At 35.8% G+C, this 16,660-nt stretch overlaps 1 protein-coding gene across 4 annotated transcripts in view; it reads right to left on the reverse strand.

The window, feature by feature from the left end:
- Positions 1-15,321, reverse strand: part of USP15 (ubiquitin specific peptidase 15) — a 112,548-nt gene extending 97,227 nt beyond the window's left edge. For all 4 annotated transcript variants that reach the window (XM_019732415.2, XM_019732414.2, XM_074325468.1 and 1 more), the window contains exon 1: positions 15,164-15,321. In XM_019732415.2, the coding sequence (XP_019587974.1) occupies positions 15,164-15,252 (89 nt within the window). In that variant the 5' untranslated portion in view covers positions 15,253-15,321. The remainder of the gene's footprint in view (positions 1-15,163) is intronic.
- Between the last annotated feature and the right edge of the window lie 1,339 nt (positions 15,322-16,660).

Genomic DNA, 16,660 nt, shown 5'->3' on the forward strand with positions numbered 1-16,660 from the left:
AGGTTATCGTACTCTGCTCGCCATTTTCGGACCATTCGGAGATCCAACTTCTTCTCTTTGCAGAAAGCCATAAGATTCATGCCCCGGGAGGCTTGCACGATTCCTTTTTTTGTACTCAACAGAATAGCTCTTTCTTTTTGCACTCATCTGGTCTGGGGGTCAAAATATTATTCCCTTTAAATCTACCATTAAATGAAGTGATAATTGAAGACTTCCGAGACAGAAGTGGCAACAAAAATGATGACAGTTAAGAACGATGGTCCATACAAAAGCAATGAAAAACTGCACCAAAATTCAGAAAACTTTTTTTTATTTCACATGAGTGCATTAAGTATGTCCGTTACAACACACGACGTATTGAATTATGAAGATTCGTATTAGACACAACCATGTCCGTTTGTTATCAAGCGCGCACGTTATTCATGCGTTGTGTCTGTACTCTGATTGGTCATTCAGCAATAAGTCTTGAGTTCATCTGTTTACATAGGCGTTTGCCTGTCGTCCAAAGGCACCCACTTGGGTATTTACAAATACTTGATTACAATTTATAGTATCATTTATTTTAAGTATTAATTTCAATAATATTTATATTTAATTACATATTAATATTATTTCATAATTCAATATGTCCATCATGTGTTGCAACAGATGTACTACATACGTCCGTCTGGCTGACAATCTTAACTAGGGCTTATTTTTGGGGTAGGGCTTATATTACGAGCATCCTGAAAAATCATGCTAGGGCTTATTTTCTGGTTAGGTCTTATTTTCAGGGGAAATACAGTGTCTGGGAAGATAATATAAGCAAAACAATTATTCAAAAAACTCTAAAATTGACATATACTAATTTTAAGTTGATCAAGCTTTAGTACCAAATACTATATGAATTACTGACTTACAACCATGTAAATTTACCTAAATACTAAAGTGCAAACATCTAGAGAAATCACAGTACAGAGTAGTAATTAACAGCTTTGTAACAAATAGAATAATTTAAGTTTTTTGCACAAAGGAATCTATATCTTATGGATGACACTGAAGGTGAAATATTTCTGAATAATACTGAGCCATTTGACTGTGTTCCCATATAAACAGCAATGAAGTAAATATATCAAAGTATGATCAAGATCGCTTTACTTATGATTGAGGCCTCTGGATGTGGCTTAATCACTACTATTTCCCTCCGATTCAGTGAATTACAAGATTTTATGAAGTGCCTCACACTTGATCATTACCCATCATTCTCACCCACTAGTAAGTACATCAATACAAAAATAGTTTTATCATAATGTTAATATTATCCGGATTCAAAATTACTAAGGAAAATCTGATGGAGATTAAAGATTTATGGTCTTCAATCTCACAAGTCTTTCAAAGATGAACCACAATCCTTTTCAATAGTTATTTCACACCCTGCCAGACTAACCTATTAATTAGGTTGACTAGAGAACCTTGCTGCCTACTTTTGAAAGTTAGAAGCCTAAACTTTTCTGTCCAGCTCTTGCTCCACACCTTAATCTTACCTGATTCTCTTACATATCAGTGAAGGATATAACCCTACTTAAATCCAAGACTAATAATTTTTGTTGCAATGAACATCTATCTTTACGGATAAACCTTTTCAGATTTTTCAGATACCCAGGAGAGGGATCGCTGGATCATATGGTAATTCTATTCTTAATTTTTTGAGGAACCTCCACACTGTCTTACATAGCGGCTGTACCAATCTGCATTCCCACCAACAGAGTATGAGGGTTCCTTTTTCTCCACAGCCTCTCCAACACTTATTTGTCTTGTTGATGATAGCCATTCTAACTGGTGTGAGGTGATAGATATCTCATTGTGGTTTTCATTTGCATTTCTCTGATGATTAGTGATGTTGAGCATCTTTTCATACGTCTATTTACCATTTGTATGTCCTCTTTGGAGAAATGTCTATTCAGGTCCTCTGCCCATTTTTTAATTGAATTGTTTGTTTTTTTGTTGTTGTGTTGTATGAGCTCCTTATATATTTTGAATGTTAGCCCCTTATCCAAGGCGTTGTTTGCACATATTACCTCCCATTCTGTTGGTTGCCTCATTATTTTGTCGATGGTTTCTTTTGCTGTGCAGAAGGTTTTTAGTTTGATATAGTCCCATTCATTTATTTTAGCTCTTACTTTTCTTGCCTGTGAGGTCAAATTCATAAAAATCCTCTTTGCACCCAAGGTTCATAAGTGTAGTACCTATGTTTTCTTCTATGCAGTCTATTGTTTCAGGTCTTATGCATAGGTCTTTGATCCATTTTGAGTTCATTTTGGTACAAGGTGACAGATAGCAGTCTATTTTCACTCTTTTGCACATGGCTTTCCAATTCTCCCAGCACCATTTATTCAAGAGATTGTCTTTTCTCCATTGTATGTTTTTCACTCCTTTGTTGAAAATTATGTCCATATTTACATGGGTTTATTTCTGGGTTTTCAATTCTATTCCATTGGTCAGTGTATCTGTTTTTCTGCCGATACCATACTGTTTTGATTACTATTGCTCTATAGTACAAGCTCAAGTCAGGGAGTGTGATACCTCCAGCATTTTTCTCTTTTCTTAGGGCTGCTTTGCCTATTCGGGGTCTTTTGTGGTTCCATAAAAATCTGGTAATTTTTTGTTCTATTTCTTGAAAAAATACCACCAGGATTTTGATGGGGATTACATTAAATCTGTACGTTCCTTTGAGTAATATGGACATTTTAACTATGTTGATTCTTTCAAGCTGATGTTCACTGCAGCTTTATTTACAGTGGCCAAGACATGGAAACAACCAAAGTGCACTCCAACAGATGAATGGATAAAGAAGATGCGGTATATATACAAAATGGAATACTATTCTGCCATAAGAAAAGATGAAATAGTGCCATTTGTGACAAATATTATTTCCTTGGATGGATCTTGAGATTATGATGATAAGCAAAATAAGTCACACAGAAAAAGTCGAGAACCACATGACTTCACTGATATGTAAAACTGAAAGCAACAAAGGAACAAGACAAATGAACAAAAACTCATAGACATAGACAATAGTTTAATGGTTACCAGAGGATAAAGGGGGAGAGATGAAGATGAAGGTAAACAGGATCAAATATATGGTGATGGAAAGAGAACTGACTCTGGGTAGTGAACACACAATGTGATATATTGATGATGTATTACAGATTTGTACACTTGAAACCTATGTAACTTTACTAACCATTGTCACCCCGATAAACTTGAATTAAAAAATAATAATAATTTTTGTTAAATGCTTTGGATTTAATTTCCTTCCTTGGAAACTTACCCAATCAACAGCATCAATGTCCTTGTTTCTGCCTGTATTTTTTTCTCATTTTTCCCCCTCCACTCAGCATATAAAAAGGACCAATTCTTTCCCCGTTTCTTCCTAAACCACCTCCCATTTCACATACTTTATTCCTCCTCTACTTACTCCATTTTTCTGACTTGTCCTTGAAGCAAATTCTTCCCCCTTTCCTCCTAAACCACCTCCCATCTCACAGATTTAATTTCTCCTCTACCCACTCCCATTTTTCTGACTTGTTCTTGCAGCCAAGCTTGTCCTTCCTCAACTTGAAAAGGTGCTCACAAAGTCACCAATGACTACTATCATATCCAAAGGATCCATAATTTTATGAACTTTATCAATCCTTTTTAAAGTTAAATTCTGTGATTCTACTTTTTTGAAGGGAGGGATATTCTCTCTCTCTCTCTCTCTCTCTCTCTTTAACAGCCTTCTCCTCCTCTGCTTAAATGTTAGTATTCCATAGGGCTGTATTCCTTAACTGTTCATACTCTCCAATGATATTGTAATTCATACCAATGATTCCAAAATCTGCATCCCAGGGCCAGCCCCCAAGTTCTTGAACCATATTTCCAATTCCTACTATTCCATGTCAACTCGGATATTTCAGACATTTCAACCTTGAGTCACCAATCATCTTCCCACTTCCAAATGTATTCCTTCTCTACTATTCCTTTAATAAATTATGTCATCGGTAATTTAACTTCCCAAGGCAGAAACCAAACTACTATCCTCTAGCCCTCTCTCACCCAATAACATTTAGTAACCAGATCTGTCCCTCTCCTCTTCATCCTCAGAAAAGTACCTTAGTTCTGTTCCTCCCTCCCTCTCTCTATCAAGTTTTGGGGGCAGATTACTGTAACAGCTGCCCAACTGTCTCTGTTTGAAGTCTGCCTGCTTTCAATATGTCCTCCATTCTGCTGCCACAGACATTTTAAAAACACAAATATGACGTAACTCCTTTGTTTAAATTGAAATTCTAATATCACATAACAGACTATATAAATGCTTTATATTTATATAAAGTTTTTGTATAAAGTGTTTTCACATTAATTAGTTGATCATTAGAGTAACTCTTTTCCTCTTTATTTAGCTGATGGGGAAACCAAACTTCAGAGGTTACTTGACTTACCAAGGTTAACACTACTAAGTGAGTATGCAGGGCCTGTTTTCAGTATGCACTCTAGTTTTCAGTCTCTAAAGTTCAATGCTCTATTATATTAAACTTTACTTTAAATCACATTTATCAAAGGTCTAAAGATGTAAGATGCTTAGTAAAATCATATTTCCCTCTTTATGAAATGGTAAGTGTTCTCTTTATAAAGCAAAGTAGCAGAAGGATATCATGATGTATTACCAAGTTATAAATAAGAATTGAAATATTTATTTAAAAAGCACAATCTAGCCATTTTTATCTATTTTATTTATAAGAAAGTATTTTCAAAGTGGGGAATCTTTGGTAAATCTTAGATCTTTGCCTACTGGAAACTTAGTAGTAGAGCCCGAGTGTTCATTCACACTACATCTATATGAGAGCAATGTTTTCACCTCAATTAAGCCTAAATATACACTATCTTGCTTTTCAGAGGTTTTTTGGAGTTACAGGTGAATTTTTTTCATACTCAATCTCAATTTGTTTTCATCATTATTTCTGCTTATACATTTTCTCACCTGCTGAAATCAGCCTTGAGTAGGTATGAATTCTCAATTTACTGTAGAAAAAGTACTAGACCAAAATTCTTTTTCTGACATTACCTGCTGCGAGGTGTTAGAGAAGTTACTCAGCACTAAAAATTCTAGTTTGTTCATCTTAGAAGTGGAAATTCATTCATTCAAAAAATATTTCTTGGAGGTCTGTGTATATGCTATTCCATATGAACAGGCAAGGTACCTGTGTTCCTGGAATTCAGAGTCCAGTGGGGAGAGACAGTACGTAATTAAGATATGTAGGAAAATACTGTGTTAAGTGCTGTGAAGGAAAAGTACAGGGACCTATAAAAACATATAAAGGGAACCCTATTTATAATAAGGAAAGCCTCTTTGAAAAAGTAACATTTTAGCATATGAACAGAAATTATTTCAGGAAGAGCAAGACAAAAAACCTTTCTAGACCGAAGGAACAACATGTGCGAGGACCAGTACAATTTAGGGAGTTTGGTATGTTAGAGGGACTTACTAAATGAGGTTGGAGTTTATGACAAGGGGAGGAGAAAGCTAGCTAAGGCTGAAGAAGCAGACTGGGGCAAGACTATACAGTGTGCCCTTAAGGTAATGATAAGGATTTCATCCTAAATGCAATGGAAAGCCACTGAAAGATTTTTAGAAGGGAAGAAATATAGTCTGATTTACATTTTATGAAGACCCCTGGGAATATTTCACAGGATACAAATATGTGTGAAATAATTAATAACTCAAAAACTGACATGACATTATGAGTACTTTAAAAGGTCTAAATTGTATGGTGTTAAATATTCTGAAGGCATCAAGAAAGACACTTTGTATGCGGTCTACACAGAACAATTTTCAATGGCTCAAGAGGCTGGGTTAATTTCAGTACCCCAAATGAATGTTTTAATTTTCAGCCAGTCCTCAATGGCAGAAAAATTACATTAACGACTTAAAAGGCCAATTTTTTTTTTTTTTTTGGTTGGGGAAGATAGGCGAGTTTTAAAAGTTGTTTAGTATTTTTAAGCACAAGAAGCAAATTTAAGAAAGATATATAGGGACCAATAAATAACTCAGAAATAGTCTTAGATATAAAGAAGCTTAAAGGTAGTATGGAGGAAACGAGGAAATACCAGCAGCACAATTTAGGAAACCACAGCGTTAGTGAATGTGAGTACATAGTTCCGTTGTTTTGATTAGTATATGTTTATACTGACAACATTCAGATAAGCGGTTCCTGCTTAATTGCCTAATATTGACATTAACATAACATTATTTGTATTTTTTAAATCTTACTTTTTTCTATGTCAAGTAGGCATAAGACAGTCATCCTTTTACAACTAAGAAAATACACAAAAATATCTGCCTAATCCAATGTATCACACTTAATCTCAGAGCAATATGTATAACTATCCTGGGCAAAATTAATGGCATAAACAATTCTGGATATTAATTCATTCTATTACTAATCCTCTCATTTAATGAATTACTGTTTAAATTACATTCAAGTAGTAAAAGCATGAAACACTTTTTAATACTAAAGCAGATATACAGTATCTAGTATTTTAAATTATTATAAACCAGATATTTTGCTGAATTTTTTTAGGTATAACAAACTAAAACTCAATTTCATTGTTTCAGCAAAACTTAACCAAAGAAAGCGATGATGTTCTTTTAAATAAACAAATGGCTTTCCCATTTATATCCTAATTTTTAGGTTTCAAGCATTTCCAACCTATTTTCTGCTGAGCACATTAAATTCATCAGTTAGCAAGAACTCATTCTCATGACCTCTTTTTACATCTAAACTAAGAGACAAATAAGGAACTCAAGAAGGAGGCCAAGTAAGATTGTGAAAATGAAAAGAAAACCCACAGAATGGGAGGAAATTTGGCTAATCATCTATTGGATAATGAAAATTTGTATTTAAAATATATAAAGAAATCTTAAAACTCAATCAAAAGACAAATAACCAAATTTTTAAAATGGGCGAAGGATCTAGAAAGACAGTTTGGCAAAGAAGATACACAAATGGCCAATAAGCATATATGAAAAGGTGTGCAACATCATTAGCCATTAGCAAAACGCAAATCAAAACAACAATGGATACTTCTTTACATCCACTAAGACAGGCAATAACAAATGCTGACAATGATATGGAGAAATCAGAACCCTCATACACTGCTGGTAGCAACGTAAAATGGTGCAGCTGCTTTGGAAGAGAGACTATCAGCTCCTCAAACAACTAAACATAGGGACCCAGCAATTCCACTCCTAGGTATAAACTCAAGAGAAATGAAAACTTATGTACATACAAAACGTGCACGTGACTGTTCACGGCAGGATTATTCAGAAGAGTCAGAAAGTATAAACAACCCAAATGTCCATCAACTGATGAAGGGATACATTCAATGAGGTATGTCCATACAATGGAATATTATTTGGCAATAAAAAGAAATTAAATACTGATATGTACAGCAACATGGATGAACCTAAAAAACATTATGCTAAGTAAATGAAGCCAGGCACAAAAGAATCATGTATTATATGATTTCATTTATATGAAATACTCAGAATGGGCAAATCTGTAGAACAGAAAGTAGATTAGGAGCTACCTAGAGCAGGGGGAATTGGGGAGAAATTGAGGGACTAATAGGTAGGGGGTTTCTTTTAGGGATGATAAAAACATTCCAAAATTGATTTTGATGATAGTTGCACAACTCTATGACTATACCCAAACCCAGCAAATTGTACACGTTAAGTGGGTGAATTGTATGATATGGGAATTATATCACAATAAAGCTGTTATATTTTTTCAAATGAGGGGGGGTGGAAGGAATAGATCTGGATGGATTTATTGGGGATGACTTCACAGAGATTGGTTTTGAGTTAGGTTTTGAAGTAAGCAAAAGTCAAGAATTAGTAAAATGTATTTGAAAAAATATAAATGATATGTAAAGCCCTGCAAGGCAGGAATAAGTAATTTGCAGGAAATGGGAACCACCACCTGTATCAAAGCAGAGCTATATTAATTAGAAATGAGACTGCTAAGAATGCTAAACCAAGGAGACCCAGAAAATTCTACAGGTTCTTCATATGGACAAAGATGAACATGGTGTTTTACTACTGGGACAAAGCTGTCACTTCTTAATTTCAGTACTTCCAAGTATCCATTCCTCAAAAAGTTGCTCCATAATATGGGTTTGGCTCTATCACTCATAGGCAGACAGTACAGTTTAAAATGCAGGCTTTTAGAGTTCACTGCCTAGGTTGGACTCTCTGCCCTACCACTGCCCAAGTGTATGACCATGTGCACTTAACTCTGTACGCCCGTTTCTGTAACTGTAAAATAAGAATACTTATTTCAGACATGTAAAAAGCTCAACAAGGTAAACAAGTGGTAACCATAGCCAAAATGACATGGTACATACAACTACTTAGCTACACCTCTCCTGAGAATCAAGTTTTTTCAGCTATTTGAAATCCATTCAAATACATGAATATAAATTTTCCATCTATACCAAAGATAAATCTCTTGATTAAACTGTTAAACTTTGTCAAGCTGTTAAAATACATTGTTAAATAACATAAAGCGATCCAAATTATCAAGTCTCTTTTACCACAAATATTTCATCTTTACTATTCTTAATCTTGTTTTCACTAAAAGAACGTGATGCTCTTTTCTCTCAAGTAATTAATTTTGCCTCTAATGCTTCCAGGTTTTAATTTAACGGACTCTCCTAAAACTTGGACTAGCCTGGCCTCAGAGTTACTCTTGGACTTGCTTGTGGGAGCCTTTGCTTTCTTTCATAAAGGAAGACCTTTCTATTTCTGCTAAATGATTCTCTTTAACAGTAAGGAAGTATTCACTAACATCTGGGTCTTCTCAAAGCTAAAAGGAGAGTGGAATGAAGTGTTAGTATTCTTAAGTCTCCTCCTCCTGGAGAAGTAAAAGTAGTCATTACCCTCCTTTTTCTTTTTGGAGAGCTTTAAGGAAACCATGCAGAATCTTACTGATAGAAGTGGTAAAGATGTTCTACGCATAATGAAATACAGGTTAATGCTACAGATGTTTCCTGCCTTACGAGATATTACAATCTGATCTTCCCTACTTGTTTTTGAGGAGCCATTTTTGATTGTCCCCTCAGATACATCATTTCAATCTGTATTCAAAATTGAGGTCACTTACTACCAGTCTTATTCTTGGTTTCTTTAGTAGTAACTTCTGTGTAACCTGGATGATAAAAGTGAAATGAACTATATTCTCTTGTTTCAAAAATAGATGGAGAAAGAATCTGGAGAAATGACTTTAAGGGAATAAATATAAGGTACAGAGTGTGAATTACAGTGTTAACTGAGAAGATGGAAATAAAAGGTACAAACTGAACTGATATTATTCAATGAAGAAAAAAAAACTAGCAAATGTTGAAAAATTCTATATGGGGACCAAGAAGGAATAGTTTAATAGTCTAATGACTTAATTAAATACTGTTTGGGTTACATTGAGTAGTGACAGCATAGAATATTTTTAATACTAAGGAGATTAACATATTTAGTATTTCAAATCATTATAAACCAGATACTTAAACCAGCTCTGAAATCATCAAGCATCTATAAAATGAGGTAAATAACAGCACTTACTTTAAAGGGTGCATAAGTGTAAAGCATTTGGAATAGTGGCTGGCACAGAGCAAGCATTCAACAAATGTTCACTCGTGGAATACGTGCAAATCAACTGATTTCCTTGAGTTCAGATGCCTTATGTATAAGAAAGGAATATAAATACATACAATGATCCTTATTTTGAGAGTCAAATCAGATAATGTATGTAAACACACTGCTCAACTTTCCCCTTATCTCCCTGCCAATATATTTGATGGTTTCAATCCACTTTTATCAAAATCATGGCTTATTAATAAAGTGATTCTAAAAATGAAGGAAAAAAAACACCACTCTAAATTCATGCTATAAAATGGATACAACTACGGTAATGACTAACATGGAAAAACTGATTGTTCTATCAGCCGTGATGCAACTTGGACTATCAGTTTCCAGGAAGTGTTGAAGAGCTATCAATATAGTAACGCGTACCTTCGACTGTCTTAATTCACATGTCTTTTGACTTTGAAAGTTTACTAAGAGAGTTATTTTTGGAAAGAAAATCAGTTGGCAAACATGGAATATAAAATACCAATCACTTATATTTGCATTTTCTGGGCTGGACTGTTCCTATGGATTCACAGTCGAAAAACAGAGTTTTATGTATTTGTGGCTTACTGTAAACCAGCACTTTTAAAATACAGTAAGTACTAAAATAAATTATCCTACAAGCTCTTACTATCTGCTTGATGTGTTATTTCTATAAAACTATATAAAAAGGAGCTTATGATTACCGATAAACAATTAAAATCCAAAATCTCAACAATAAATGATCCCAGTTTCTTTTGTTTAAATGTACTATTGGATCAAATAATATCTATTCTACATATTCAGTTCATCACCTATTAATCTTTAAACATATTTTAATTTCCAGAAGCAAGACATTAAGATTTTCTACATATTGTATTATATCTAAACTGAAGAGCCACAAGAAACAAGTAGAGGGTAAAATGGTAGAATTGTGCCACTAAAATTGACTCCACTTAAAGAGAAAAAAAAAAATGTCAATTTTCTTTTTAAAGTGAAAGCAGATTTTAAAATGCATCTTTAAAATAAGAGGGAGTGTAGTACAGTGATTTTTTAGGGTCTGACTTAAAGTCCCCGACTACCAGGGTTTAAATCCCAGATACATCACTGTGTGAACACCTACCTCTCTGAGCCCAGGACTCCTATTGTGTAGAATGTGAATTATAGTACATTAACTTTCTAGTGCCCTAGGACTGTGGTGATAAGTAAATAAGTTAACATACTTAAGTACTTAAAATAGTACCTAGCACAGTGTTTTAAAATGTAATATTATAGGTCATGGCCCGACAGATTAAAAATTGTATTATGCTTATGTGCAAGCAAGATTAATAGCTGTCACAAAACTATTTTGTAAAAAGACCATTTATTTAATACCTTGCATGTGCTAGTGGGAAAATGGTATGGTTTAGAAAAATGTAAAGCCTGAATGTCACTAAAGAGATAAATAAAATCACTGACTAAAGCTCTGGATGATCTTGGCCAAACAGGGTCCATTAATCTTGGATTCATTAACAACTTAGAAATGATTTAAAAATTTATGAAAAGGCTTAAATTAGGAAAAAAGTGTTTTTCTAAATTTTAAACAACTAAACTGTGAGACATATGCTTTAATGTCACTATTTCTGTCCTCAGTCTTACCAATTTACCAACACTGAAAAACAGTTTTGCTTTCTGGTTTCATTTCCTGGAAATGATGTAATTATACCTTCGTTTAGTGGTAAACACTTTGGCACAACTAAAATTAATTAACAGTAACAGTAATGTAAAAACTTCTTTAGGATACATGTACTAAAAAATTTGGAGTTCATACTGATTAACAGTGTCCCTTTACATTATTAACTGATTTGTGATTATAAGGTTATTTTCTGTTAGTGTGAATAAAAGTTGTGTAAACATAAGGGATCATATAATATAAAGCCTCAAAGATTTCTAAGTAAAAGAGTAGGAAAGAAGGCTCTAAAACTGAAATCAATGTCTCCTGTCTAAAAACCTCATTGATCTGATGGACTGTTCCTTGGCAATTTATTGAAACAAAATATACACATTTTAAATGACTCTAAATAAAAATTTAAGTTACTCTCTGAAGTTACCTTAAACCTATTGAGTTACTAGGGTTTATACAAAAATGACATGCAGAATTTAATTTGTAAAGTTGGCTATGTGGTACCATTAAACATACTCGCACATAAAAATTAGTGAAAATAACTGGTAAATAAATGACATTTAATAAAAATGGGGAAATAAAGCAGGTATTTTCATTTATAGTTACCTGTTTATTTGTTCATAATAGGACTATTTTAAAAGAAATCTCCAAAGAAAGTATTCCACAGTCCACAACTTGTCTTTGTAATTCATTTATTTAATTACCATCCCCTTAATGAGGTTCCTCCGTTGCTAATATACTCACACTTAATGTGCTTTAAATAAATTTTCCTTTTGTCTCAGCAGGAGAAACCACCGTGTATTTGAAGATTAAGTTATCTTTTAACCTAAGCTAAACAATTCTAGTTCTTTCATCCTTTTTCTATACCTCTAAATTCTAACAACCTTGTTCATGGTTTTCTGCATCTGTCCTTGGAGCTAAAATACAGAAATCGCATTGCGAGACAACTGCTTTCCTCCTCCTAGTGTATGTAGATCAGTGTTACTTTCATACCTCACTTTTTCCAAGAGGTATAATTGCATCAATTTTGACTTTTTTTGTGATTATAAAGTCTAGTACAAGCATATCATAAAGTTTGTGTCTCCTCATCTCAGACTCATGTAACTTACTTTCATCTCTAGAAAGTCAGTTTGCAGGTAAAAATCAGTCACTATTTACAAATAAACAGAAACTCTAGTATCCATGCAGAATCAAACCTTTATCCTTGTCCAGGTGTTAAGAGTTAGTTACCAGAGTACAAGACAATCCTACCTACAAAGCGCTCACAACCTAGTTAATGAAATTTATTCATCTTAATACATATGACTATAACATCAAACACCAGTATTAAACTTTCAAGAATAAATTTATGGTAAACCTACTATTTTTTCTCAATAGTCCAGTCTTTCCAAGATGGTTATATACATATACCAAGAAAATGTTCCTTTTGAATATGGTCCATTTTAGCTATAAGACAGGGTTTGCCAAATACCCATAAATGATTAACCCAAATAGTAAAAGAAAATTAAAAAGAGAAATAACTTTTTAATGAGTTAAAAACTCACTTTTAATGAGTTCCAAAAACATAAGCCCAAGTAACAAATGATTAAGTATCTTTACCAGTTCTGTACTTAGGAATACATTATCAAATTTGTACTTATCAAATTATTGTCCCTAAACTCTGAATCAAACTTTTGCTAAAACAAAACAAAAACACAAACTTCTGCTTTACATTACTTCCTTTTTTGACAGGTTTCACCTGCTAATTGCAAGTAAACTAGCTCACACATTAAACCAAACTGGTCTCTGCAACTCCTCAGTACTATTTTGCTCCTGCATTTTTCCCCCTTAAAATAAGCAGGGAAATCAATGTGAGAATAAATTCTACTGTTACCTAAATATCTGGGCTTCGGTTTCCTTCTCTTTAAAATGAAAACATCAGAATGTTCAAATTTATGAACTTCCTTTTATTTACTCTTTAAAATGATTTGTAGTAACCTTGTCAAAAAGCAAAAATACTTTCATTTGAAAAATACTGTACCAAACTTTAAAAAGTTTAATGCCTACCATAAACATACTGCTCCTATCATCCTGTAGTGTCAACAATACCAATTAATACTCATTATACCAAAAACATAACAATATTAAAGAGAATATCTATGTAAATGATATCCATATTTTAACTTATAGATTTCTGTTTTATGAAAATCCACATTTATCTTCTTATGAGGTGGTAATAGGTTAGGTGAATTAAGAATTTTTAAGTGTTCTTTAACAAACAATAGAAAGGATTCATTTCATCTTTAACAATCCATAGGCCAAGGTGAACATGTGTCCTAGGAAATGTCCTATTTCCCCACAGTAATAAACATCTCAAGAACACTCCAATATGAACAATAACATTTATTCAATCATATTTTTGCTCCAATGCAACAAATACATGTTTACACCCTTAGAGATCAGCATATAAACATAGTAAGTATGCAGCTATGTAACAAGTAGGAAAAAAGTATCAAGACTTAGATAAAATACTTAAATTCAAGCCCCAAGTCTGCCATCTATTAGCTTTCTTGAAAATGATCCTAACCACCACACCATTTTATCAGCATTGGTGGCGATAAAAATGCGACTAAAATTTAATGTTATCTCATAAACAGAAAATCTTTTAACTATTTCATTGTATCAAGTTAAAACCCCCATAAAGAAATTATTATCGTCCATTTCATAGATGAAGATACTGAGGTGCAATGATTAAAATGAACTTTCCTCAAAGTCATACTGCAAGTTAAAGGGTGGAACAGTGACTCTTTCAGGTGTAAATCTTATGCTCCTTCTACTAACCCACATTGGAGCACATGAAAAAACACTCTGTGATATATATATACCACTGTTATGGTGATCATGAGAAGTGAAAATATTTTTTATTATAATAAAGAGGCACATTATCTTTCCTAATAAACAGAGCACCTTTTGTTACACATTCATATATTGAAGTTATTCTGGATGCCACTTGATATGGCCGACAAGTATTAAAATCTCTACATACTTCCTCCAGTATTTTAAGTATACCCTTTGGTATTTTATAAGTTTGTATATTAGCAAGTGACTTAAGCCTCAAGTGGACTTATCTACTTTCTGCAGGCCTATGTTATCCTTCCACCAGGAGGGAAGGGCTGCACTTCTAAGAAACGCTGCCGGTTTCTACCAAGCCTCTACTACAGCACAAGACCACGTGGTATCTCATAAGCCTAAGGTTTCCTACTCCTTCCTCTCCCTCCTTTTGACAAGGAACTGGAAACTAAGGTTTCCTTCTCTTAAGTGGCTCCCTGACACATGCCACCTGTGTAGTACGAACCGTAAACACCCTGCAGCCTGCCTCCCGGAAGAATACAAGAATCAGAATAATAGGGAACTTGGATGCCGACAATGCCGGGAAAGGAAATGACTGGAGAAGTCAAGCGGGTGAGATAGTGATAAGCCGCGGGACCAGGACCTGTCAAACATCAAGAAATTCACGCTGAGCCACTGTAACCTATCGTTCGGGAAAGGCCTTAGGTGGGAGCGGCACTACGGAAGGAAGGAGGACGAAGAGAACTACACGAGCCGCCACCGCCGCTCACCGTAAGCCTCTCGGCTTGTCTCGATAAGCCACGAACCCTGACCCTCATCTCGGGTCCAATCTTTGCACCAACATTTCCGGAGTGGCCAAAATCCTGCTGCCCAGGGCGGCCGCCGCCGGACCTGCCCGCACCTGTCACTAGCGAAAGACACCAGTCCGCAGTTCCTGCCCAGTTCCACACCATCCTCGAGCAATCGCGGCCACCTCAACCCCTTTCCCTCACCAGGTGTCCCCTTTCCGGAGCGAGGTTTTGAGCAGCGTCGCGATGTCAGACCGCTGGATGTCCAGATCCGCCGCTCCGCCTTCCGCCATCTTCTTCCACTAGCGGCAGCGGAGGCGGCAGCGACGGCGGCGGCACGCCCCGGAGCATTGTGGGAATGGCGTCCCGGGGCCCCGCCCAGTCAGCAGGTCGAAACCAAAAGAGATGTAAAGGGGGGGGAGCCTCTTCGTTCAAGAGTTGGCCCTGAGGGCGGACTGAGTGCAATGCCGTGGTCTGCTGCCCCCCATCGGCCCTCGCTCGTCCAGCATCTCGCCTTGGCCTCCCGCCCCGGGACCGCCTGGTTTCAACTGTCCTCGGCGGGGCTTCGGTCCTCTCTGGCTTGAGCGGTGCCACGGCCCCGTCCATCCTTGACTTCAGCCTTCTCCTCCCTCTTTCCCACAGATGCCTGAAAACCCCTATTTGCGCATTCATTCACGCTTGAGGGAAGGGTAGGGTAGGGTCGGTTAGGGTGGGCGGGGTGGGGGACGTGGGGACGGCTAAGATATGGCAGAAATTTTAACAGCCCCGTGACTAGTCATTTCGTTGCGAGTCACAGAACCCAAGCTCGGTTTGGCTCAAACAAAGAACAATCCGAAACCGAACGTTTGGCTGCAATGCCCTTCCTGGGCTCCTTCCTGCGCTCCTACTCCTGCCGTAGGTGGAGAGCTTTTATAAGCTTTTTGAGACGCCTCCCCAGGCACACCCAGGTTGCTGTGCTGCAGTGAAAAACAACTTCCAGTTCCTGGAACCCGGTGTAAAATATGTGTCGAGGAATGCCAGGTACTAAAGGGAAAGAAAACGTGCAAGAAACCCACTCTCCTGGATGTCATCAAGTAACATTTTATTAGCCACGTCTTCCTATGGTGTGTACACCTGGAACTAGGTAATAATACCAACTTTGATTTGAAGCCAATTGTTAACAAATGAGGAAACTGAACCTCCCAAAAGTCAAATGCCAAGGTCACAAAGAAGAGACGCAAGCTTATAACCCAAGTTCCAAAGCCCACGTGCTATTTAGTATCAACTACAGCACGCTCACTACTTCTTATGAGAGCCTGAACTATAATATAAACTGGCTACACTGGGGCCATCTTTTTTTTTTTTTAATCTCTGTATTCCTGGTGGCTAGCACAGTGCTGCCTAACATATAACCATCTAAATAATTGTTTAATAAGTTAATGGTGGCAAAACCGCTATTTCCAAGCATAAGATGTACAGACATTTTACTGTAACATATATCATGTGAAAAGTCTAAAAGATGGATAAGAATTCCTGCATGATGTCTCGTTTCCCCATTTTTAATGTCTATATTAGCTCATTTGGTGGGAATGCAGTAAAAGAGGGTGTAATTATGCTAGTAAGAAGTACTGAACCCTTCCAAATTAAAGTATTTGCATTATGATTTTTGTATATTATGATCATGATTGCTTATTTTCTTCATTATAATACCATTTTGTATTA

This window comes from Rhinolophus sinicus, linkage group LG02 (assembly GCF_036562045.2).
Source record: "Rhinolophus sinicus isolate RSC01 linkage group LG02, ASM3656204v1, whole genome shotgun sequence".
In the NCBI taxonomy this organism is placed as follows: Eukaryota; Metazoa; Chordata; class Mammalia; order Chiroptera; family Rhinolophidae; genus Rhinolophus; species Rhinolophus sinicus.